Below are 24,728 nucleotides of genomic sequence, written 5' to 3'. Positions count from 1 at the left end.
TGCATGTTTCGCTGTAGTCGTACCAAGGATAGACACCCCCTTTTAGTTTAACATTTAGCGTCTCTGCCACTCTTATGTCGGAGAAAGTGAACCACCGAGCCAACACACCTTAAAGCTAAGTTAAATCTGAAACTCTCTACATAGATCTAAAGTGTTATTATTAAATGTTATTTAAAATTTTTACATGAGAACTAGAAAACTAAAAGAAAATTAAAGAATTCAAGGATCTGTAACGATTTTATGTACTCTCCTCTTTAGCAACACGTAAAATCCACACGTATGCAAGGAAGGAAGGAAGGTGCATTTTACTGAGACCCAAAAATAATTTCATATGGCATTTTGTGAAAATCTGAAATTGGAAATTCATCGCGCTGAAATGGCCACTCAGAACTGACCGCAATCAAGTGTCCTTTGATCCAATAGCAGTCCTATCTTTAGGTGGTTCAGCTTATGTGGTCAGCGGCTGGTTATTCCTCTTATCTGCATACGCTATAGTGGCCAACCTAGAATGGAATATTCAGTGCTAGTGCTTGGACATGGCCCAGCATTGAGTATCTGGGACCACAGCCAGCGGCAGTAGTGGCGTAGTAAAGGGGGGGGATGCAGACCGCACTGAGAGCCAAGTTGGTGGGGGCACTGGCACCTCTCCGCCCCACCCTGCCACACCACGTCACCCTCGTGCCATCCCTCCTCCCCCACCCTGTACCTCCGTATTAGCTTCTGTCTGTTGTTAGCACCAGACTGGATCCCCTCTGAATCACTTCCGGGTCACGGGGCCAGGAAGTGATGTCAGAGGGATATCCAAAGCTGGCGCGAGGAGCATGCTTGCAGAAGCCACTCACGCTAGTGAAGATTAAGAGGTATGGGGGGGGGGTAGGAGGGAGAGTGCAAGTGTGGAATGGGGAGGGAACATAGTAACATAGTAGATGACGGCAGATAAAGACCCGAACGGTCTATCCAGTCTGCCCAACTTGATTCAATTTAAATTTTTTATTTTTTTCTTCTTAGCTATTTCTGGGCAAGAATCCAAAGCTCTCCCGGTACTGTGCTTGGGTTTCTACTGCCGAAATCTCCATTAAAACCTACTCCAGCCCATTTACACCCTCCCAGCTATTGAAGCCCTCCCCAGCCCATCCTCCACCAAATGGCCATATACAGACACAGACCGTGCAAGTCTGCCCAGTACTGGCCATAGTTCAATTTTTAATATTATGTTCTGATTCTAGATCCTCTGTGTTCATCCCAAGCTTCTTTGAACTCAGTCATAGTTTTACTCTCCACCACCTTTCTCAGGAGCGCATTCCAGGCATCCACTACCCTCTCCGTAAAGTAGAATTTCCTAACATTGCCTTTGAATCTACCACCCCTCAACCTCAAATTATGTCCTCTGGTTTTAACATTTTCCTTTCTCTGGAAAAGATTTTGTTCTACGTTAATACCCTTCAAGTATTTGAACATCTGAATCATATCTCCCCTGTCTCTCCTTTCCTCTAGGGCAGCGGTCTCAAACACGAGGCCCGCGAGCCGCATGTGGCTCTCCAGGTTTTATTTGCGGCCCGCGGTCTGGAGGCCATCATTCTCTTCCTTTTGGAGCAGCAGCCGGCTCGTTCGCTCAAAGCCGCGGGTTGGCGGCTCCTTGCGCTATCCACTCCTGCATCGGAAGCCTCTCTGATGTCACAACATCAGAGGCTTCAGACACAGGCAAGGATCTCGGAAGGAGCCGCCACCCGCGGCTTTGAACGAATGAGCCGGCCAGACACGTTGCTGTTCCAGTGGCATACCAAGGGGGGGGGCGGTCCACTGTTCTCTTCCCTGCAGGGCCGACCAACTCTGGCGGCCCGACGTCAATTCTGACGTCGAGAGGACGTTCTGGCTAGCCAATCGCTGCCTGGCTGCCCAGAACGTCCTTTCCGACGTTAGAATTGACATCGGGCAGTGAGAGTTGGTTGGCCCCGTGCAGAAGAGAAGCAGGGAGATGGCCTGTTCCCGATAGCGGCAGCAGCAACAGCCTATTCTGCGGCGGCGGTGGTGGCATGGGGGAGGGCAGGAAGGAAGGAAGAAAGAAAGAAAGAAAGAAGGTGGGGTGGGGACAGGGAGCCAGAAAAAAAAGCAAAAAATGGGGCACGGAGGAAGGAAGAAAGAAGGAGGGGGGACAGGGAACCAGAAACAAAGCAAAAAATGGGGCACGGAATAGAGAAAGAGAGACAGAGAAAGAAAGAAAAAGTTGGGGGAGGGAATGAGGTCTGGAGGAGAGGAAGCATACAGGAGGCTGAAAGAAGGGAAGAAGTATTGGATGCACAGTCAGAAGAATAAAGTGCAACCAGAAACTGATGAAATTACCAAACAAAGGTAGGAAAATGATTTTATTTTCAATTTAGTGATTGAAATGTGCCAGTTTTGAGAAAGAAAAGATATTGAACTTTAAATGTGAGTGCTGCAGAAAAAATTAGAGTACTTGGAGGGCCGCAAAAAAAATAGTTAATGTCTTATTAAAGAAATGACAATTTTGCATGAGGTAAAACTCTTTATAGTTTATATATCTTTCCTTTTAACTGTTAAAGGAAAGTTTTATAAACTATAAAGAGTTTTACCTCATGCAAAATTGTCATTTCTTTAATAAGACATTAACTATTTTTTCTGCGGCCCTCCAAGTACCTACAAATCCAAAATATGGCCCCGCAAAGGGTTTGAGTTTGAGACCACTGCTCTAGGGTATACATATTCAGGGCTTCCAGTCTCTCCTCAGGGGGGGCTCAGGTGCCTCCTATCCATACTACACCACGGGGTGGCAGGCATATAAACTGCCAGTGGGTTGCTTTGTTACTCTGGGAGTAAACAGTCAGTAGAAAAGTTAACACACGATACACTTTAAAATCTTTAATTTTATTTACATCTTTGCATGGAAAGGTTGTCACCTGAGGCGTCATACACAGCATGATGGAGACAGCAAAGAACAGAGATTGACAAATAGGTCTTTCAGGTCAATGGCATGTAGAGTAAGCGATTCTATTTTGTGCAGCTCAGGGACACCAACGAGCTGCGTGTGCCATCATCTGAAAGAGTGGGAGTGGCCCCTGCGCTGGTCATCTAGCCAATGGCTCATCGCATCCAGGGACAGATATCGTGATATCACCAGGAGAATCACATGCTTTAAAAGCTAATTCAGAGAACATGCGCATGCTGATAATAAGTCAACAACGTGGAGTCGATGTACTACTGTGTTTCCCCGAAAATAAGCCCTAGCATGATTTTTAAAGATGCTCCTAATAGAAGCCCTAATTAAGATCGACCCCTGAAGCCTCCCCTCCTCTCCCAAATGTCCCTGACATTCCCTGACTCCTTCCCTGACACTAGTGCTGCCCGATTTGCCCAAAAAATTGGACTCGTCGATTCAGCACCCCAGTGAGACCTGACATACCTCCTCTCCGAGGCCTCCTAAAGCAGTAGCAGTGGCAGCGCTCTGAATGGGCTGCTTCGCAGCCTTTCTCGCCAGGGGCCTTCCCTCTGCTGCATCACTGTGATGTCTCACAGTGGGAGGGTCAGTGGGGTTCTGCTGCACAGGGGGATGGGAGGGAGGGATAGAAAGATGTTGCACATGGGGATGGGTGAGAGGGGAGGAAAGATGCTGCACATGGGTGGAGGGGAGAAAGGACAGAGGAAGGATTGGGGTGAAGGAGAGGAAGGGAGAGATGATTGTTGTACATGAAAAAAAAATAAGGCATCCCACAAAAATAAGTCCTAATGTGTTTTTTGGACCCAGAATTAATATGGGTCAAACACATTAGTAATTTTGGGGCAAACACAGTAGTAATAACCAAGTTCATTGATAAGAATATAAGTTGGTAAGCATTTAAGTTTTTGTAGGAGTGACACAGTTTTATGCGCTAGAAAATATATATCACGCCGTTAAACATAGCTGACAGTGACAAATGGTATGGCAACAGAGGGACTTCTGTAGATGAAGAAACTTGACCCAGCAACTCCACTTTGCTGCCCATTCATGGACAGTGTTGTTTGTTGGGGCTTTCATTGTATTTAGTGGAGAAAGAGGATTTCTTTTTTTGTGCTCCATGCTGATAATATGCTCATAAATTTTCTAAACTTCTCTCGAAGCTTAAATAGATTCTGAAAAACTGGAGAATATTTTCTTAACCAAACTTGGCAGGCTATGTACATAGGTAATGCATACAATCAAAGCCCGAGACGTGACTTCATTCTAATAGTCTGAGAAGGGTGGTGGAGGGAAGGATGGTGTTCTGGAGGGAGGTCTGATGGGGAAGAAAAACATTTGTGCATAGTGGGAGGGCTAAAGCGGCTAGGGCTCTTCAGCTTGGAGAAGAGGTGACTCAGGGTCTATAAAATAATGAGTGGAGTGGAAAGGTTAGATGCAAATCACTTGTTCACGCTTTCCAAAAATACTAGGACTAGGTGACATGCGATGAAGCTACTAAGTAGTAGATTTAAAACAAACAAGAGAAAATATTTCTTCACACATGTAATTAAACTTTGGAATTTGTTGCCGGAAAATGTGGTGAAATCAGTTAGCTTAGCGGGGTTTAAAAAAGGGGTTGAATAATTTCCTAAAAGAGAAGTCCAGAGACCATTATTGAGGTGGCTTGGGGAAATTCACTGCTTATTCCTAGGATAAGTAGCATAATCTAATCTTTTGTTTTTATATACAGGATCATTCCCATAAGGGACTCGAACCGGTTAACAAAACTTAACATAAATACATTAGAAAAGCTAAGATAAAATGAACAAGGAACGACAATTCATAAATCTGTCATTAGATAAAAATAATTTTGGACATTCTTTCTTTCAACTATCTGCTAAGAATTTTTGAAACAAATATGTTTTCAAGGTTTTTCTAAAAAATGTCAGAGAAGTATTTCTAATAATAGGAGGGAGGTCATTCCATGCTTTTACCATAGTGAAAGACAGAGAGTGAGAGAGCTTGCCTAGGGTTTTAATCCCTCTTATTGAAAGTAAAGCTAGTTTAAATTTGTATATATTCCTTGTGGACTAGAAGCGAGAGGAGTTGAAAGTAAAGGATAGCAGTGGAGAGAAAATTCCATATAAACTCAGAATCTGTTTTACTACTTGGGATCTAGCTAGGTACTTGGAAAGGATACTGGCAATTCTTAGGTTCTTATGACAGGGAGAAGTGGTAAGTGGCATGAGTGTACATTGTAAGTAAGATGGGAAAGGTGTCCTTGGTTTTAAGAGGGAAGGTATACTAAGGTTTGGAGAGGAAAACTCTATGTGATAGACAGATAAGTGTTATTGATGGTACAGGAGAGGGAGGAGAAGGAGGTACTGATGGTGATGGGGAAGAGGAATCGGAGGTAGATGGGAGAGTGCTGGTGGTGGAGGAGAGAGATGAAGAAGGAGTAAATGTTGCTGGAAGGCTGGGGGAAGTGAGCGTTTGATGGAAGGGGCAGAGGTCTTTAAGGGGCGGGATGGATTGGATCAGGGTTCTCCAAAGTCCCTCCTTGAGGGCCGAATCCAGTCGGGTTTTCAGGATTTCCACAATGAATATGCATTGAAAGCAGTGCATGCACATAGTTCTTATGCATATTCATTGGGGAAATCCTGAAAACCCGACTGGATTCGGCCCTCATGGAGGGACTTTGGAGACCCCTGGATTGGATAGTCAAGCAGAGAGAGACCTTGGAATAACAAAGAGACACATTAGGGAAGATGGCTTCCCAGTTCTAGGTCCATCTTCTTGGCGTTCCTGGAATTTGGCTCCTAAGAGAGATTAAGAAGCAGGGTGATCATAGCAGAAAAACCAGCTAGGAGGGAGAGTTGCAGAGCAGATGCAGAGTTACATAGGTCAACTGCGCAACAGGTTTTCTCGTAGTTATATCCGAAGGTGTTGTCAACCTGCTTTGAGACGTTGCAGTTGTCAGGACCCTGGTCTGCACAGTTCAGTTTGCTGAATAGGGGTGCATTGCCTGTACGGAGGAAGAAAGAGAACAGTTCAAATCATAAAGCAAAGAAAACAAGGAGTCAGTACTAGTTCAGAGAGAAACGTGTCACCTAACAGCATACTAAGATACTGGGTTGATCCTAGTTCAGAGAGAAGAGTGTCCCTAACACCATGTTTGAACACTGGATCAGTACTGGTTCAGTGGGAAGAGTTTCCCTTACCCCATGCGGGACAAAGGGTCAGTACTGGTTCAGAGGGAAGAGTTTCCCTTACCCTACACTGGGACACTGGGTCAGAACTGGTTCAAAGGGAAACATTTCCCTTATCCCATGCCGGGACCCTGGGACAGTACTGGTTCAGAGGGAAGAGTTTCCCTTACCCCATGCTGGGACACTGGGTTGGTACTGGTTCAGAGGGAAGAATGTCCCTTACACTATGTCAGGGGTAGACAATTCCGGTCCTTGAGAGCCGGAGCCAGGTCAGGTTTTCAGGATATCCACAATGAATATGTATGAGATGGATTTGCATGCATTGCCTCCTTGAGATGCAAATCTATCTCATGCATATTTATTGTGGATATCCTGAAAATCTGACCTGGCTCCGGCTCCGGCTCTCGAGGAGTGCTCATGGAGTTGAGTGACGTCCTGGCGGAACCGTTATCCACGCTCTTCAATCTTTCCCTAAATACAGGAAGAGTCCCGTTGAATTGGAAAATGGCTAACGTCATTCCACTCCACAAAAAGGGATGCAGGACGGAGGCTGAGAATTATAGACCGGTGAGTCTCACATTGATAGTGAGTAACTTATGGAAACACTAATCATAGAAACATAGAAACATAGAAGATGACGGCAGAAAAGGGCTACAGCCCATCAAGTCTGCCCACTCTATTTACCCACCCCCTGTCTATGCCCTAATGACCCAATTTCCTTATCTTGACCCTCGTAGGGATCCCACATGGGTATCCCATTTATTCTTAAAGTCTGGCACGCTGTCTGCCTCGATCACCTGCGCTGGAAGCTTGTTCCAATGATCAACCACTCTCTCTGTGAAGAAATACTTTCTGGTGTCGCCATGAAATTTTCCGCCCCTGAGTTTGAGCGGGTGCCCTCTTGTGGCCGAGGGTCCCTTGAGAAAGAAAATATCATCTTCCACTTCGACACGTCCCGTGAGGTACTTAAATGTTTCGATCATGTCTCCCCTCTCCCTACGTTCCTCGAGAGTGTAGAGCTGCAATTTGTTCAGTCTCTCTTCCTACGAGAGACCCTTGAGCCCCGAGATCATCCTGGTGGCCATCCGCTGAACCGATTCAATTCTGCGCACATCTTTACTGTAATGTGGCCTCCAGAATTGCACACAGTACTCCAGATGAGGTCTCACCATGGCCCTGTACAACGGCATTATGACTTCAGGCTTTCAGCTGACGAAACTTCTATTGATACAACCCAATATCTGCCTTGCCTTAGATGAAGCCTTCTCCACTTGATTGGCAGTTTTCATGTCTGCACTGATGATTACTCCTAAATCTCGTTCTGCTGAAGTCCTAGTTAAAGTTTCTCCATTCAAGAAGTACGTCCTGCATGGATTTCCGCTTCCGAGGTGCATGACCTTACATTTCTTAGCATTGAAGCCTAGCTGCCAGGTTGAGGACCAACTTTCCAATGTAAGCAGGTCCTGCGCCATATAATTCTGTAATTCTGTAATCAAACGCCAATTGGATACGATCCTGAACGAGGAGAATCTACGAGATCCCCATCAACATGGTTTTACGAAGGGAAGGTCCTGCCAATCAAATATGATCAGCTTCTTTGACTGGGTAACAAGAAAGCTGGATATAGGGGAGTCCCTAGACATCATGTACTTGGACTTCAGCAAAGCATTTGATAGCGTCCCACACCGCAGGTTATTGAGCAAGATGGGTTTGATGGGACAGGGTGAAACATTAACCGCATGGGTTAGGGACTGGCTTAGAGGTAAACTTCAGAGGGTAGTGGTAAACGGTACCTTCTCCGATACGACGGAGGTGATCAGCAGAGTGCCCCAGGGCTCGGTCTTGGGCCCGATCCTATTTAACATCTTTGTAAGAGACTTTGTAAGAGGCTGAGGGGCTTCGAGGTAAAATTACATTAATCGCCGATGACACCAAACTATATAACATAGTAGGCAACCGCACAACGGATGAAAGCACAGTGCCCGACAAAAACTCAATGCCCGACAGTATGACGCAGGATTTACTCCGCCTGGAGCATTGGTCAATGACTTGGCAACTAAGTTTCAATGCCAAAAAAATGCAAGGTCATGCACCTTGGCGGCAAAAATCCATGCAGGACTTACACCCTAAATGGTGAGATCCTAGCAAGGACTGTAGCAGAATGTGACTTGGGGGTGATTATTAGCAAAGACATGAAGACTGCCAATCAAGTGGAGAAAGCTTCATCCAGGACTAGACAAATCATGGGCTGTATCCGTAGAAGTTTCGTCAGCCGTAAGCCCGAGGTCATAATGCCGTTGTACAGATCCATGGTGAGATCCCCATCTGGAATACTGTGTACAATTCTGGAGGCCGCATTATCAAAAAGATGTGCGGAGAGTTGAGTCGGTTCAGCGAATGGCCACCAGGATGGTCTCAGGACTCAAGGATCTCCCGTATGAGGAACGACTGGGTAAGTTGCAGCTGTACTCACTCAAGGAACGCAGAGAGAGGGGAGACATGATCGAGACGTTCAAATATGTCACGGGCCGTATCGAGGTGGAAGAGGATCTCTTTTTCCTTAAAGGACCCACGGCAACAAGAGGGCATCCTTTGAAAATCAGGGGTGGGAAATTTCATGGCGACACCAGAAAATATTTCTTCACCGAAAGGGTGGTTGATCGCTGGAATAATCTTCCACAACAGGTAATTGAGGCCAGCAGCGTGCCATATTTTAAGAAAAGATGGGATTGGCATGTGGGATCTCTTCATGGAGGTAGTTAGGGGGTGGGCCATTAGATGGGCCGTGGCCCTTTTCTGCTGTCATGTTCTATGTTTCTATGAGGACTGGAATTGCCTATCCCTGCACTATGTGACACTGGATCAGTACTGGCACCAGGCTCTGACACTGTATGGAAGGGTATTTTCTGGTAGACTCTTGTTTTTCTCTGTAATTCATAAAATGTGGCATCGCTTGGTCACTGACAGCATTAGCTGCGTATACAAGTCACCAAGGCCTGTCTCAGCCAGTTTTAATTTACCCTGAGCCCTGGCTGTATGTTTTCCAGTTTTTCTGAGGGAAAAAAGCAGGACACTGCAGGCCTGGGATGCTGTGAGACAAACCCCAGCTTGGCTTCAGTATACAAGGCTGGGAACCAGGAAGTGATGGGGCTGGAGGAGACAGAAAGGTATTTACCAAAGTAAGCTTTGATGGTTTGGCATTTCTCATTGGCACTGCAAGTTTTGATTTCTTTCCCTTTGACGCACCCAATGATAGGCAGCTTTATTACGCAGACGTTACACTGAAGTCCTTTCACTGTCAAAAGACACAAGAGAGGTCAGCTCGAAGTGCTTCCTTTTCAACCACATGCTGCATCCATTTCATATATCTGCATCCGTCTATCTTTTATTCACTTTATTTTGTTCACAAAACTCGCTCGACTACCCACGAACTTAAAAGCCCACCAGAGCAGTTCATACTTTTTTTTAAAAAAAAGGCCCAATATTCAAAAGCAGGGGTCCCCAAAGTCCCTCCTTGAGGGCCGAATCCAGTTGGGTTCCCAGGATTTCCCCAATGAATATGCATGAGATCTATGTGCATGCACTGCTTTCAATGCAGATTCGTTGGGGAAATCCTGTAAACCCGACTGAATTCGGCCCTCAAGGAGGGACTTTTGGGACCCCTATTCCAAATGCTGAGAATCAGACAGCCAGTCTTAGATGTTTCAGGCTTTGCAGCTTGTGCAGAAAAGCAGTGACTCAACTGGTGACCAATGTTTCTAAAATTGATCGATTTTGCTCAAGCTGCATCGCTTACCGACTGAGTCACGCATTTGCTTCAAGATTCTCTGTTTAATTTTTAAACATTTCGAATAATGATGGTCCTGTGAGTTTGGCAGATGCATTGCATTTGTGTAAGCCTTTGTGCAGTCTACGATCTTCCCAGAAACGACTGTTGGATATTTATTCTTCTTAGGGGTTACCAGACAAACGGATTTCCCCAGAAATGTCCTCCTTTTCGAGGACATGTCCGGGGCAGGCTTTTCAAAACCTGGCAGGCAGCGGGAGAGGGGGAACTGGGCCGGGACTAGGGTGGGATTGAGGGTGGGACTGGGGTGTAACGGGGCGGGGATGTATGGAACTAAAGTAAAATCTGGTAACCCTACTTCTTCTAGACATGTTAGATCAGTGTTTTTCAACCTTTTTACACCTATGGACCGGCAGAAATAAAAGAATTATTCTGTGGACCGGCATCGGACCGTGGACCAGTGGTTGAAGAACACTGTTCTAGAGCTCAGATTGTGATGTCATAATGCTTCATTCACCAATGCCTAAGCTCCGTCCTCATCTGCACAAGCCTCTTAAGTAGCAACATTCTAGAGCTCAGATTGTGATGTCATAATGTCTCATTCCACCAATGCCTAAGCTCCGTCCTCATCTGCACAAGCCTCTTAAGTAGCAACATTCTAGAGCTCAGATTGTGATGTCATAATGCCTCATTCCACCAATGCCTAAGCTCCGTCCTCATCTGCACAAGCCTCAAACACTTTAAAACCATAAGTAGCAACATTCTAGAGCTCAAATTGTGATGTCATAATGCCTCATTCCACCAATGCCTAAGCTCCGTCCTCATCTGCACAAGCCTCAAACACTTTAAAACCATAAGTAGCAACATTCTAGAGCAGTGTTTTTCAACCTTTTTACACCTATGGACCGGCAGAAATAAAAGAATTATTCTGTGGACCGGCAGTTGAAGAACACGGGGCTAAGTCGTGGGCCAGAACCCGCCCATCTCTACCCAATCTCCAACCCAGACCCCACCCCCATAATAGTACTAGTTGCACCTTGCGTGTCCCGTACCTCATCTGGAAGGTTTCTCTCTGATGTTGCAACGTCAGAGAGAAGGCTTCCGGTTCAGGCACAGGATGCCCGTAGGAGCCACTGCCTGTGGCTTTGTGCACTGAATCAGTTAGGAAGAGGGAGCTGGCTCGAAGTTAACACCGCATCGACCGCACCGTGGACCGGCGGTTGAAGAACACTGTTTTGGGCCTGATGCACGTGCTGGCACTGTGGACCGGCACTGGTCCATGGACTGGTGGTTGAAGAACACTGACTTAGATCATCTAAAGAGAGTCAATGTTTCAGACTGAGGGGGGGTGAGGAGGAATGAACTTCCTTGCAGTTATGGGCTTCTGTAAGTTTGTTACATTTTTGTAAGCAGCTAAAAACCTGGTACACTGTCAATAGTGCGTAGGACAATAGCATACAGGACAATTCCGCTCCATCAAATGCGTACACCGACAGGTGCGCGCATGAAGGGAGTGGGATTTTCAAGGCACAATTGTACGTTTAGTGTGGGGGGGGGGGGGAGATTGCGTCAGTCTTCAAATTGAGAGCACGTCAACATCCCCTGAAGGAAAGCGTAATTGTATTGGGGGTTCCCCCCACAGCCCCCCTCAACGAGAATGTGAGTGTTCCCTCCCCCAATTGCATTGGCCAATCAGGGACTTCCTTAGGCTACTCACTAAGAAAGTCCCTGATTGGCTCAGGCACCTCAGGCCTCTCCCAAGGAAGAGCCTGTAGGGCCTGAGCCAATCAAAACCTTAAGCCCCTCCCCATGCATCACATGATGCACCGGGGCGGGTCCTAAGGCCCAGACTCATCGCTGGAGGGACTGAGCACCCCTCTTGCTCCAAACAGGTATGGGGAGGGGAGGGGAAAGGGAATGGGGAGGGGGTGTCTGGTGGGAGGAGGGAGTCAACAAAAATCCGCCTTATTAAAAATAAAAAAAACCCAACTGAAGCCCTAACAGCAGGGATAAGAGGCTGCTTCTCCTGTCATTACTGTCAGGACTCTGCCCCGACTCAATCGCTCACTGAGCGATTGAGTCGGGAGTTTGCATGCTAATGATTTGCACCTCCGGGCAAATCATTTGCATGCAAAAAAGACAGTGAATCAATCGCTGTTTTAAAATTGGCCAGGAATCGACCAACAGCGATTGAATCGCTATATTTAGTGAATCTGGGTCTCAGTAGCTTCATCGCATGCCCCCCTAGTCCTAGTACGTCTAGCAGCTCTTTAGAAGTGATAAGTAGCAAAGTGTAGTTACTTACCTGTAACATAGGTTCTCTGTGGACAGCAGGATAGTCAGCCACATATGGGTGTTGTCCCAATAGCTCCCAGTTTGCGGATAAGCTCTCCAATAGCTCAGAGAGATTTTTATTTTTTCTCTGAGCACGTGCAGTGCCCGGGCCCCACTGGGCATGCTCAAGCACAACCCATTTCTCCCTGCTTCCCCCTAATCCCCAGTCTTTAGTCTCCGCCCATTCCCATCGGTCGGATTTTCTACAGCTCTCCATTACTTTTCTACCATCTAAACTTTTTTCTACTTACCATAGATGCCAGAAACATCAAAGAAATGTCCGGGATGCAGAAAAAGGATGAGTACACTGGATGGCGTCCACTGCTTGGGTCCGGTGTACGAGGACCAGTGTTGCTTGCATTATGCCCGCCTGTCTCCGCGCGCACGCAAGCTAAGGAAGAGGGCACTGAGAGACTTCATGAAGAGAAGTGAGGCCCGAGAATCTTCCTCCAGCAGCCATCCTCATTGGAATGCAGCAGTGGGGGATCCACAAATTACAGGGGTTAGGAGCCTCCAGGACGCCCTGGCTCAGCTATTCCCCCCGCCTGCACCTGGCCCAGCAGAGAAATCTCTCCCGGAGTCCCTGCATGCTGCCGTGTACAGCCAGCCCCTGCAGGCAGCCGATCGGGGTTTCGCTCTCCGGCCCGAGAAATCTCTCCCGGAGTCCCTGCATGTTGCCGAGAATGGGAATCCCTCCTGCCATGACTTTGAAGTGGCGATGGCGGCGGGCATCGGCTGGGGGGGGTATGGTTTGGGGAGAGAAGGGGCACTTTGTCGGGAGGGGGGCTTTTTTTTTTTTTAACCGGGCAGATATTTTGCATGTGTAATACATGCAAAAATCTGTCTTATTTAAAAAAAACCAAAAACAACCAAACCCAGCTGAAGTCCTGACAGCAGGGGTAGGAGGCTGCTTCTCCTGTCATTAGTGTCAGGACTCTGCCCCAACTCAATCGCTCACTGAGCGATTGAGTCGGGAGTTTGCATGCTAATGATTTGCACCTCCGGGCAAATTATTTGCATGCAAAAAAGACAGTGAATCAATCACTGTTTTAAAATTGGCCAGGAATCGACCAACAGCGATTGAATCGCTATATTTAGTGAATCTGGGTCTCAGTAGCTTCATCGCATGCCCCCCTAGTCCTAGTACGTCTAGCAGCTCTTTAGAAGTGATAAGTAGTAATTCTATTCAATTTCGGTGCTGTTGTTGCTCTGTGGGCTTTGCATTGTGGGCTTTAGCACCCGTGCTTTGTTAAAGAGGGTGAGGTTAGGCCTGGTCCCTGTCTCACATCTCCTTACAGTCTATCTGTCTACAGGTTGCTTTGGGCTAGATTCACAAAGGGCACAGATCAGATTGGATCCGCGAGGGATCCGATCCATGTCCAGGGGGGGGGGGGGGGGCTGATTCATGAATGCAAATGAGGGCGATTGGAATCACGCCCCCATCCGACTGTCGGGATCGCTGTCTAGTGATCCCAATGCATGCGCCGACCATCTGTAGATGGACTGTGCGTGCTTAAGAGCAGGCTCGGTGTGGGGAAGAGCAGGCGCCACGAGTCAAAACCCCCTCCCCCAAGGGAGGCAAAACTGGCATCGCAAGTCAGCGGTGGGGCTCAGGGCAGACCAGGATCTGGAGGGGATTAAGAGCAGCGACCTTTTATTTAAAAACTTTTTTAAAACTTTGCTTTTGTTTCTTTTTTTTCTTCGTGAGCCGGTGGTTTTAAGCCGCTTTAAACCCTCAAGTTAAAATCATGGGCTGGTAGAAACATAGAAACATAGAAACATAGAAATTGACGGCAGAAAAGGGCTATAGCCCATCGAGTCAGCCCATACCAATGACCCACTCCCTGATTCTTACTCTCCTAGAGATCCCACATGAATATCCCATTTTCTCTTGAAATCTAACACGCTGCTGGCCTCAATCACCCTCTGAGGCAGCTCGTTCCAATGATCTACCACCCTTTCAGTGAAGAAGTACTTCCTCGCATCACCCTGAAATTTCCCTCCCCTGATTTTCAGCGAGTGTCCTCTGGTTACTGAGGGCCCTGTAAGACTGAAGATATCATCTTTCACCTCTATACGCCCAGTAATATACTTAAAGGTCTCAATCATGTCCCCTCTCTCTCTTCGCTCCTCCAGTGAGTACATCCGCAGTCTTTTTAACCTTTCTTCATACGTGAGTTCCCTGAGCCCCAAAACCATCCTGGTAGCCATTCGCTGAACCGACTCAATTCTCAACACATCTTTTCGGTAGTGTGGTCTCCAGAATTGAACACAATACTCGAGATGAGGTCTCACCATGGATCTGTACAGTGGCATTATGACTTCAGGTTTTCTGCTGACAAAACCCCTACGGATACAGCCCATCATTTGTCTTGCCTTGGACGATGCCTTCTCTACTTGATTGGCAGCCTTCATATCGTCGCTAATGATCACTCCTAAATCACGTTCCACCGTGGTCCTGGACAAGGTTTCACCATTTAGTGTGTAAGTTCTGTGTGGATTTTTTTTGCCTAGGTGCATTACTTTACATTTTTTAGCATTGAAGCCCAGCTGCCAAGTTGATGACCACTGTTCAAGCTGTCTTAGGTCCTGCGTCATAGAGTCAGGCACACTGCTTTTGCCAACTATGTTGCATAGTTTGGCATCGTCGGCAAACAGTGATACTTTTCCTCTAAGTCCTTGGGTCAAATCTCCTATGAATAAATTGAATAGAATCGGCCCTAAGACGGAGCCCTGAGGTACTCCACTCATCACTGCTGACGTTTTGGAGGGGGTACCGTTTACCATCACCCTTTGAAGCCTACCATCTAGCCAATACCTTACCCATGTTGTGAATGTAGTAGTGGGGAAAGGCAGGAGAGATTCGGGGCAGGCAGGCAAAGAGATTTGGGGCAGGCAGGAGCAGAAAAGCAGGGCGGCGGAAGGCAGGGCAGTCTGAAAGGACCTCAGCAGTCGCTTATTTTTGGATCGTGTTTTTATTTTTTATTTTAGTGAATCGCTCCCTGCCTGCATTTGAATGCCGTCCCCCTCATTTGCATGCGCGGATCGTAGGATGATCAGGACAGAGGTTAGTGAATTGGGTTGGAGGGAAATCGGGTCGTAAAGGGGTCATTAAGTGGTCGGAAGTTGATTGGTGGGCTTAGTGAATCTCTAGCCCTTTGTGTTCTATCTTGCCGCTGATGGATGAATACCTGAATTTAATTATCACACAGATTTCCCTCCGCCCCTCTGCTTTCCCCTCCCGGGCCTTGTTTTCTGGTGGTTTACTGTTGAGGCCTGGTTGCCGACAAAAGCTCTTGGAACGCCATGCAAATATTTTTTCTCGGGAAGGGAGTGTTTTTACATGTTTGTTAATTAAGGTCTGTAAGGCAAAGAGGTGCTCATTCGGTGGTTTGGGGGAGGAATGCAATGGGAGGCCCGTGGGGCGTTTTGTTATCCATTAGGTATGTAGAGCACAAGACAGAAGAGTTTGCTGAGGTTGTGACTGACTCAGATCACCTCCGTCGTTTTTCAGATGACTGGTAGCTCCAGGTCTACAGAGTTAGGCTTGTGCTTGGAGCCGTGTCGGGAGGGCATCTGCGAATGAGCGACGTGATGATGTCACACAGGTGTGCGAATGCACGTGACATCACTGCGTTGCATCCAGGCTCGGGCAGATGCCCTCCCGACGTGGACCCAAGCTTGAAACTTTTCAAACCCTGGACCAAAATGCTGGGTTTTGAAAAGCCGTCACGTCTTCTAAAAAGAGGCCTCTCCCGTTCCGACGCCTAGACACTGGTACAGGGAGATAATGTCACTCACCCTCAAGGTCATACGCAGAGAGTCAGTGACAGAGCCAAGGATTAGAACCCAGGTTCTGGGTAACAGAATGAGATGCTACGCTGAGGACCTCCCTTTCAGAAAGTAAAAATATCAGTACATTTCTCATAGATCATAAAACCCCCTGCAGGCCTCCAGCAGACAGATGAAATGGTCTGTGCCCTATAAACTATGGCCTCCCTGTTCCTTCTAAGAAAATCTGGGCATAGCTTTACACACAGTACAAACCATCGCCTTGGCAGCTTCTGACTTCGCTGTTGACTTTTCTGGTCTTAATCCTGAGTTTTCTTTCCTTTTTGACTCTTAATTCTTACATGTTTTCTTCTGACATTGCCTTTTAAAAGTCTCCTTCCCTAAGTCCTGTTCTTCAGCTGTCTGTGCTGTATTCATGATTTTAGACTATCAGCGGTGTCACCTCCACGATCTCTTTGGGAAGAACTCCACACGTGCTTTTTTTTGTGTGAAGGGGTTTTCATGAGAGTTAAAATCCCTGCTCAAATTGATTTTTTTTGTAAGGCAGATTTGTTCTCTCTGCCTGAGGTGAATTGTTTGAGAGAGAGAGGGTGAGCATTCTTGCTGACATTCCCTGGGGCAGGTACCAGGCACCACATATTCCAGGGCCTGGCAGAGCCTGCCCGAGCGATACTCCAGCCAGTTGGCTTTGTTACAAGTAAACCAGTGTGATACTTCCACGGGGCTCTAACAGATATATTTTTCCGGTCTGTGAATATGTATGACTCATACAAGGGGGCTGCTGAGAAGTTCTTAGCCCAAGCAACAGGAGCAGGACACTTAGCCCAGTGATTTTCCACTTATTTTTGTTCCGTCGGAAAAAATATTGAACAACAACAAAAAAAAAAAAAGGTGGAAAATCACTGAACTAAGTGTTTAGTCCTCGAAAGAGACTGCCCCACCTTTGTTGTTTGTGCTGAGAACTTTTCAGCGGCCCCTAGTATATCAGGTGAAATCTCTGTGGGGCTCTGTAGAAGAACTGATTTCTAGTTGTTTGTGCTGTATTCATGCTTTAGACGTGTATCCGTGTGCACATCCTTGGTGATTCTGAGGACGAACTGTTCATCTGTCTGTGCTGTATTCATGTTTTCAATAGGCTGCGTCGGTTTGACGCTTTCAGATGGCTCTGACGACAAACTCGTCTTTAACACGTCTGGCTCATGGCCTGTATCGCCACGCCACACTCAAGGTGGCAGAACTAACAGTGTGTGTGAAACAGACTTGCCCCTGTGCTCCAGATCAGCCGAATAGGCTGATCCAGTCCTGATTTTTCCCTCACTGTGGGCAGGGTGGCATTCTAATTTTCTTAGAAGAATCGATGGGAAAATAAAAGCTGCATATCCTTGCATGCAGTGGGGGCAAACCTGGGACCGAGTTCTCCTGACTGATTGATTGGGGGGGGGGGGAGAGATGCCAAACCTAATATAGCAGAAAAACTTGACATCTCACCACCTCCTGACTTTTACTTCTTATGCACGGACTTTACCAGTAACGTCATTCTACTGGGGGTTTTTGGGGGGGAGGGGGAGAAATATATTAAGACAGGACCGTAGCAAGCAATGCGGCCACGCAGGGGGCAACAGAGAATTTACTACTATGAATTATCTCTATAGCGCTACCAGACGCACGCAGCGCTATAAAGAATCACAAAGAAGAAAACAGTCCCTGCTCGAAAGAGCTTACAATCTAAACAGACAAGACAGACAAACAGGATGTCATGGATACAGTTAAGGGGAACGGCTAATCTGCTGGCTGGGTTGGAGGGCAGAGGGGAGTACAGGACAATCAAGCCATTGTGACATCACTGATGAGGTTGGCTCTTATTGGTGGAATGAGGCAGTGTGACATCACAATCTCAGCTCTGCTTCTCCAAGACTGAAACTCTTCACACTATTACTATGAATTATTTCTATAACTATGAATTATTTCTATAGCGCTATCAGACGTAAGCAGCGCTGTACAGAGTCACAAAGAAGACAGTCCCGGCTCCAAAGAGCTTACAATGTAAACAGTCAAGACAAACAGGATGTCATGGATACAGTTAAGGGGAACAGCCAAGACAAACAGGATGTCATGGATAAAGTTAAGGGGAACAATTAATCAGCTGGCTGGTTTGGAGGGCAGAGGAGTAGGGTTACGGATTGAACGCTATATCAAAAAGGTGGGTTTTCAGTCTGCTTTTAAACATGGGAAGGGAAGGGGATTGATGGACAAACCTGTGACATTATGAATGGATGAACAGAATACATTTACCATAAAATTTAAAGATTGCAGGAATATACGGTATAGCCTCATGCTACATAATTAAAAACTAATCCTTATTTCATGATGAATAACTTTTGGACTATAATGTGTCTTAAATAGAAAACTATCTTTAGATAGATTTTTCTTCAAAAAAGAACATTTTATTTGAATAAATCTGATTTAAATACAAAAATCCAATTTCTCATTTTTGGGGTTTTAAAAATCATTGATCCATCCTGGTCCTATCCATTGCCTTCTCTGCTTAGTTAAGACGCAGTGAGCAAGATAGAAGCTCTAAAGCAGGGTGTCCCAAGTCGGTCCCGGACTATCTCTTTGCCAGTCCAGTTTTCAGGATATCCACAATGAATATTCATGAAAGCGATTTGCATGCAATGGAAGCAGTGTATGCAAGTGGACCTCACACATACGAGGGGCCACTGAAAACTTCTCAGCCCAACAAACAAGGTTGGGCTAGTCTCCTCTCCATCAAGGGTTATCAGTGTGCCCAGAATCACAAGGAGCAGCATGGGTTTGAACCCACAAGATATAGTAAAAGTGAGCCAAGTATGGGACAGTCAAGCCATTGTGACATCACTGATGAGGTTGGCTCTTATTGGTGGAATGAAGCATTATGACATCACAGTACCAGCTCTGGTTATCAGAGGCTGAAACTTTTCACACTATTATTTATTCTGTTTTCTATACTGTTCTCCCAAGGCAGCTCAGAATGGTTTACATGAATTTATTCAGGTACTCAAGCATTTCTCCCTGTCTGTCCTGGCGGGCTCATAATCTATTTAAATGTACCTGGGGCAATGTGAGGCTTAAGTGACTTGCCCAGGGTCACAAGGAGCAGCATGGATTTGAACCCACAACCTCAGGGTGCTGAGGCTGTAGCTTTAACCACTGTGCCAAGTATAAAATTGGTTAATTGTTTTCAATCGATTTGTAGATTAAAAACAACTTTTAAAGGAGTCAAGACAAGATCTTCAGTCAATCTTTGGTCTTTAAACTCACTCAACTCTGGAATACAGTAATCTCCCCTTTTTTTAAGACGTTCCAGTAAATCTTTAAAAACTACTCTATTTGCCAAACATTTTGAAAATTAATTCTTTTAAAATTTTGCTATTATCTTCTATTTAGCATTTGTAAATAATTCCCTGTTTATTTCATTGCTTGTTAACCGAGTCGAGCTTTCTCAGAATGATGACGGTCTACAAAGTTAAGCTTTAGTCTAGTTTAGTTTAGAATTGTGAGTAAGGGCTCCAAAATGTGAAAATTCACTACCTCTTAAAAATTAGGCGTGTCTCTGACTACAAGTTTTTGAAGATGAGTGAAAACCTGGTTGGTTTATAAATATTTTAAAAGAAACTTTAAATGTTGTGATAAGTTTAACAATTCTACCTTTGATACCACTTTGTAAACATAAGATATTTGGTATCTTTTTGTATACTTTTTTTAATCTTATGTAACCGCCTAGACCTGTTGACTAAATGCCATGGTAAGATTAGATTAAAATAGAAATAGATTAAAATAGAACTGTTTAAATCACATCCTCTGGCAATGAGTTATATGTGAATTTTCAGTGCTGGCACATAGATGCTTTATGATGATAAAAATACATTTGATTGCAAAGAAGCAAGTTATACTTTGGCCCTGCTGCTGTAAAAAGACCTGTATAATCTTTAAAATTGGCTTTCTGAACCTACTTATTTATTCAAATTTCTATTTGGTTCTCCCAGGGGAGCTCAGAACATTTTTTCCAGGTACTCAAGCATTTTCCCCTGTTTGTCCTGGTGGGCTCACAATCCATATATTGCACATGGGGGATTAAGTGACTTGCCCAAGGTCACAAGGAGCAGAATGGATTTGAGCCCATAACCGCAGGTTGTTAAGGCTGTAGCTTTAACCACTTCACCTCAAAATTCATTCCATTTAAGCTGCTTGTAAGCATTAACCCCTTGCTCTCCCGCTCACAGCCTTGTCAGTTTTAACCATTTCCTCGGTAAATGAATTCTCAAAACCTCTCTTGTCCTGTAGTTTTGTCTTGGTTAGCTTGTAAGCTCTGTGGGGAAGAGACCATCTCTTATGCATATTTGTATAGTGCTGCATATGTTGAGGTGCGCTACAGAAGTGATACGTAGATGTGGTAGTCATCTTGTTAAACTTTTGGAATCTCTGGACTGCCTCTGCCCTGCTGCTCCAAAGTATAGCCTCCAGAAATGAACAAAGAATTGCAGGCGAGATCTCATCCGTGCTGTGTACATAGGCATTATAAGTATTCTTTCTTTTTTTTTTTTCTCTCCATTGTATAAGTCACCCTATTATCCCTCAAGCTCTGGTTGTTATCTTATTACAGGCTTTAGCAACCTTGAGATCATCAGACACAAAGAGAAAAAAGTTAGCAATTATGAAAAACGTCATGGGCTTTTCAGTTTGGGATGACTCCTCAGGCAGCATTAGATGCTGAAATGTTAGGACCAGGTTTTTTTTTTTTTCTTTATGATGCCATGCACCTTTAAGGACAGTGGGGTGCAGCTGTGCTGTTTGACATCATAAAACAAAGTCTGGTTTTGTTTGTATTTATGAACCTTTAAAGTGAGCTAATGCCCTGATACTTTATCCAAAAACCCTCTTTGGCATCACTCAAAGTCTGAACAGAGAATGAATAGTTAAAAAAAACAAGTTACATTGAGGATACGGCAGTGGCAACTTGAGACCCAAAGTATAAATACCGCACAAAAGAGGGAAGAGTGACTTCAGAGAGTGAAATAGCAGTGCTGTGACACACCCAGGGTGTGAGTGCAGCACCAACAGCTAGAGAGAGATCCCCAAAATAGGAAAGTTGCCTCTCCCAAGCCTCCATTAATGCATTTCTAACAGTATCTGTGCTGTGGACGAGCTGATTATTGTACCGCAGCCTTTGTGCTGTGGAATGGAATGGAGACCGACCCCCCCACCTACATCTCTGTGTTTTCTCAAAGAATTCAAGAAGTTCCAGGAAACTCACCTACTGCCAGGGAGCAGAGGGTCACCAGCCCTAGAAGAATAAAGGTCTTCATTTTTCTTCCTGACCTTTGGGGAGGGGGCTGAGGTGATGTCTCTCAGCAGAGGTCCACAGGCACCTTTCCCGGGCTGTAGCTGTTTCTGAATACAGATCATCCTCTAAATCCTTCCTATATATTCTCTGCTGACATCACTGAGTGGTATGTCAGCCAAGGAGGTAGGGCCCCCTTGTGTGTACAGTACTGACACAACCAAAGGAGTGAAGTGTCCCGAGAGGGAGGAAGCAACAGCGGAGAGCTTCCATTGGGCAGAAGAATGTTAAGAAGTTGGATGTTTGAACAAATCTTGCTAATCCCCTCTTCAGGGTAGTATGTTCATGCCGGGCAAAACCAGGATGGCAACGAACCACACCCAAAAGCAAGAAAGGATGTCAGTATCTCAGAATCAAAAGGTGCATTGTTCCAGCGAGAGCTTCTGCTTTCTGGAGTTTCCTGACACATGATATCTATACAGACAGCCAAGTGGCATGTACTTTGAAATTCTTCTGAACTGGGCCAGTGTAGGCCCAGGCTTCTGGATTTACCCGGAAATGTCCTCTTTTTAGGCCAGGTGTCCAGACGGTTTCCTGGACTGGAGGGAGTTTGTCCAGGTTTTGGACTCACTCTCTCTAGTACAGCCCCCCACCTCAGACATAACTGCAGCTCTAGGGTTCTCCTAGGACAAGCAGGATGAGTCAGCCAGCTGTCCACGGAGAACCTACGTTACAGGTAAGTAACTACACTTTACCGGGTGTCCGGATTTTCCCCAGATAATGGCCTACGTTACAGGTAAGTAACTACACTTTACCGGGTGTCCGGATTTTCCCCAGGTAATGTCCTCGGGATCCAGACAGCTTTTCAAAACCCGGCACTTCGTCCGGGTTTTGAAAAGCTTCTTGTCAAAATCGCGTACCGTTGCTGTGTTGCGTCCGTGGCATGCGCAGATGCCGTCTGGGTGCAGGGCTGGGGGGGCAGAACGGGGTATGACAGGAGGAACGGGGCAGAACTGAGTAGGCCTTGGGGACATGGCCATGGGTCCGGATTTTCTTTCTGGAAAAAATCTGGGAGCCCTACTCCTGTTGGCCTGTCTCCACGCTCATGTACCTCTTCCAGTGCTGCAATTTCCAAACTTTGGTCAGCCGGCAGTGTTAGCAAAATGATCCTGCTGCCGTCGGCCTGTCCTGTAAGCGTTAACTCTGCAGCGACTTCCTGCTCCCATGTAGTCAGTATGCTGTAGGGCAGGAGTCTCAAAGTCCCTCCTTGAGGGCCGCAATCCAGTCGGGTTTTCAGGATTCCCCCAATGAATATGCATGAGATCTCCAGGATTCCCCCAATGAATATGCATGAGATCTCCAGGATTCCCCCAATGAATATGCATGAGATCTCCAGGATTCCCCCAATGAATATGCATGAGATCTCCAGGATTTCCCCAATGAATATGCATGAGATCTCCAGGATTCCCCCAATGAATATGCATGAGATCTCCAGGATTTCCCCAATGAATATGCATGAGATCTCCAGGATTTCCCCAATGAATATGCATGAGATCTCCAGGATTCCCCCAATGAATATGCATGAGATCTCCAGGATTTCCCCAATGAATATGCATGAGATCTCCAGGATTCCCCCAATGAATATGCATGAGATCTCCAGGATTCCCCCAATGAATATGCATGAGATCTATGTGCACGCGCTGCTTTCAATGCATATTCATTGGGGAAATCCTGAAAACCCGACTGGATTGCGGCCCTCAAGGAGGGACTTTGAGATCCCTGCTGTAGCGTAACAGCTTCCGGGCCAAGCCAATGGCAGCAGGATCAGGTTGCTAACATTGCCGGTTGTCGGCTGTCCGAAGTTTGAAACTGTAGCGCCAAGGAGGTGCTGTTTATGCAGGGTTATCAGATGTGCGGATTTCCCGGACATGTCCGGGAATCTGAACAGCTTTTCAAAACCCGGCACTTCGTCCAAGTTTTGAAAGCTTTCCTTTGCGCAGTAGAGCATCCACGTGTGAGCGGCAGGCAGTGTGTGTGGGGGGGGCAGGGCTGTGGTGGGATTGGAGGCGGAGCTGGGGCGGGATTGGGGCGGGACCAGGGCATGACAGGGCGGGGATGGGTGGAACTAGGTGGACCTGGGGGCGTATAGGGGTCCAGATTTTCCCGATGGAAAATCTGGTAACCCTAGGCGGGGGGCAGGGGGGTGAAATGACGCAGAGCTGGAGGTGAGACTGGGGGCAGAATGGGGCGAGCTCAAGTGTCCTCTTTTTTTGAGCTCGCCCCATGACTAGCTGTTGTGGCAACCCTACAACAGCTAGTCATGGGGCCTCAACAGTCTATACCTTTCTTCTTGTTTGCCCAGTGGACATCAGGTGGGCTGCTTTTAGCATCCTTAAGAGTTTTTAAGGTCAGAGCAAGCACCATAGGTCTGGGAAGCTAAAGCCACAGTAATTCTCCCAGTGCTGTTATGCAACATGTCAGTCCAGACCAGAGGTTGCAGTTCTATGATGCTCCTGCTAGTGCTAACCTGCTCCTAGTGTCAGGGGTGTGAACTGCAACTGAGAAGGCTGAGGACAGTGTGTCTGAAGAAGACATGTAGAAGCTGGTTTTAAGAAAGATTTGGACAATTTCCTGGAGGAAAAGTTCATAGTCTGTTACTGAGAAAGACTTGGGGGAAGCCACTGCTTGCCCTGGATCAGTTGCATGGAATGTTGCTACTCCTTGGGTTTTGGCCAGGTACTAGCGACCTGGATTGGCCACCATGAGAACAGGCTACTGGGTTTGATGGATCAATGGTTTGATCCAGAATGGCAATTCATATGTTCATATGTTCTTACGTGAGCCAAGTATAGGTCAATGAAGCTGTTGAAACATGACTGATGAGGTTGACATCACAATCTCAGCTTTGGAATGTTCTCTCATTGGAGTTCCAGAATCTTGCTATTCTATGAGATTCTGGAATGTTGCTACTCCTTAGTTTTGGTCAGGTACTAAGGACCTGGATTGGGCTATAAGGACCATTGGTCTGACCCAATATGGCTATTCATATGTTCTTACGTGAGCCAAGTATAGGCAATCAAGCCATTGTAACATCACTGCTGAGGTTGGCTCTGAGGCACTGTGGAATGAGGCATAATGACATCATAATCTCAGCTATGGAATGTTCTCTTATTGGGGTTCTAGAATCTCGCTATTCTTTGAGATGCTGGAATGTTGCTACTCCTTGGGTTTTGGCCAGGTACTAGGGACCTGGATTGGTCACCATCAGAATGGGCTACTGGGCTTGATGGAACTCCAGAGTGACTTGTGTCAGTTAGAGAAATGGGCGGAGAAATGGCAGATGAAGTTTAATGT

General features: G+C 46.2%; 1 protein-coding gene across 1 annotated transcript; it reads right to left on the bottom strand.

Annotated features, from left to right (window-relative positions):
- Nucleotides 1-2,862: 2,862 nt before the first annotated feature.
- On the bottom strand, nucleotides 2,863-21,502 carry LOC117346581 (lymphocyte antigen 6 complex locus protein G6c-like). Its single transcript, XM_033916396.1, has 3 exons — nucleotides 21,348-21,502; nucleotides 9,317-9,436; nucleotides 2,863-5,957 (listed from the first exon to the last, which is right to left on the bottom strand). The coding sequence occupies exons 1-3, from the start codon at nucleotides 21,397-21,399 to the stop codon at nucleotides 5,752-5,754; spliced, it is 378 nt and encodes a 125-aa protein (XP_033772287.1). The 5' UTR covers nucleotides 21,400-21,502; the 3' UTR covers nucleotides 2,863-5,751.
- Between the last annotated feature and the right edge of the window lie 3,226 nt (nucleotides 21,503-24,728).

Source organism: Geotrypetes seraphini, chromosome 12 (genome assembly GCF_902459505.1).
Source record: "Geotrypetes seraphini chromosome 12, aGeoSer1.1, whole genome shotgun sequence".
Lineage (NCBI taxonomy): Eukaryota > Metazoa > Chordata > Amphibia > Gymnophiona > Dermophiidae > Geotrypetes > Geotrypetes seraphini.
Note: the sequence above shows the minus strand (reverse complement) of the source record. Positions and strands in the feature narration are given on the sequence as shown.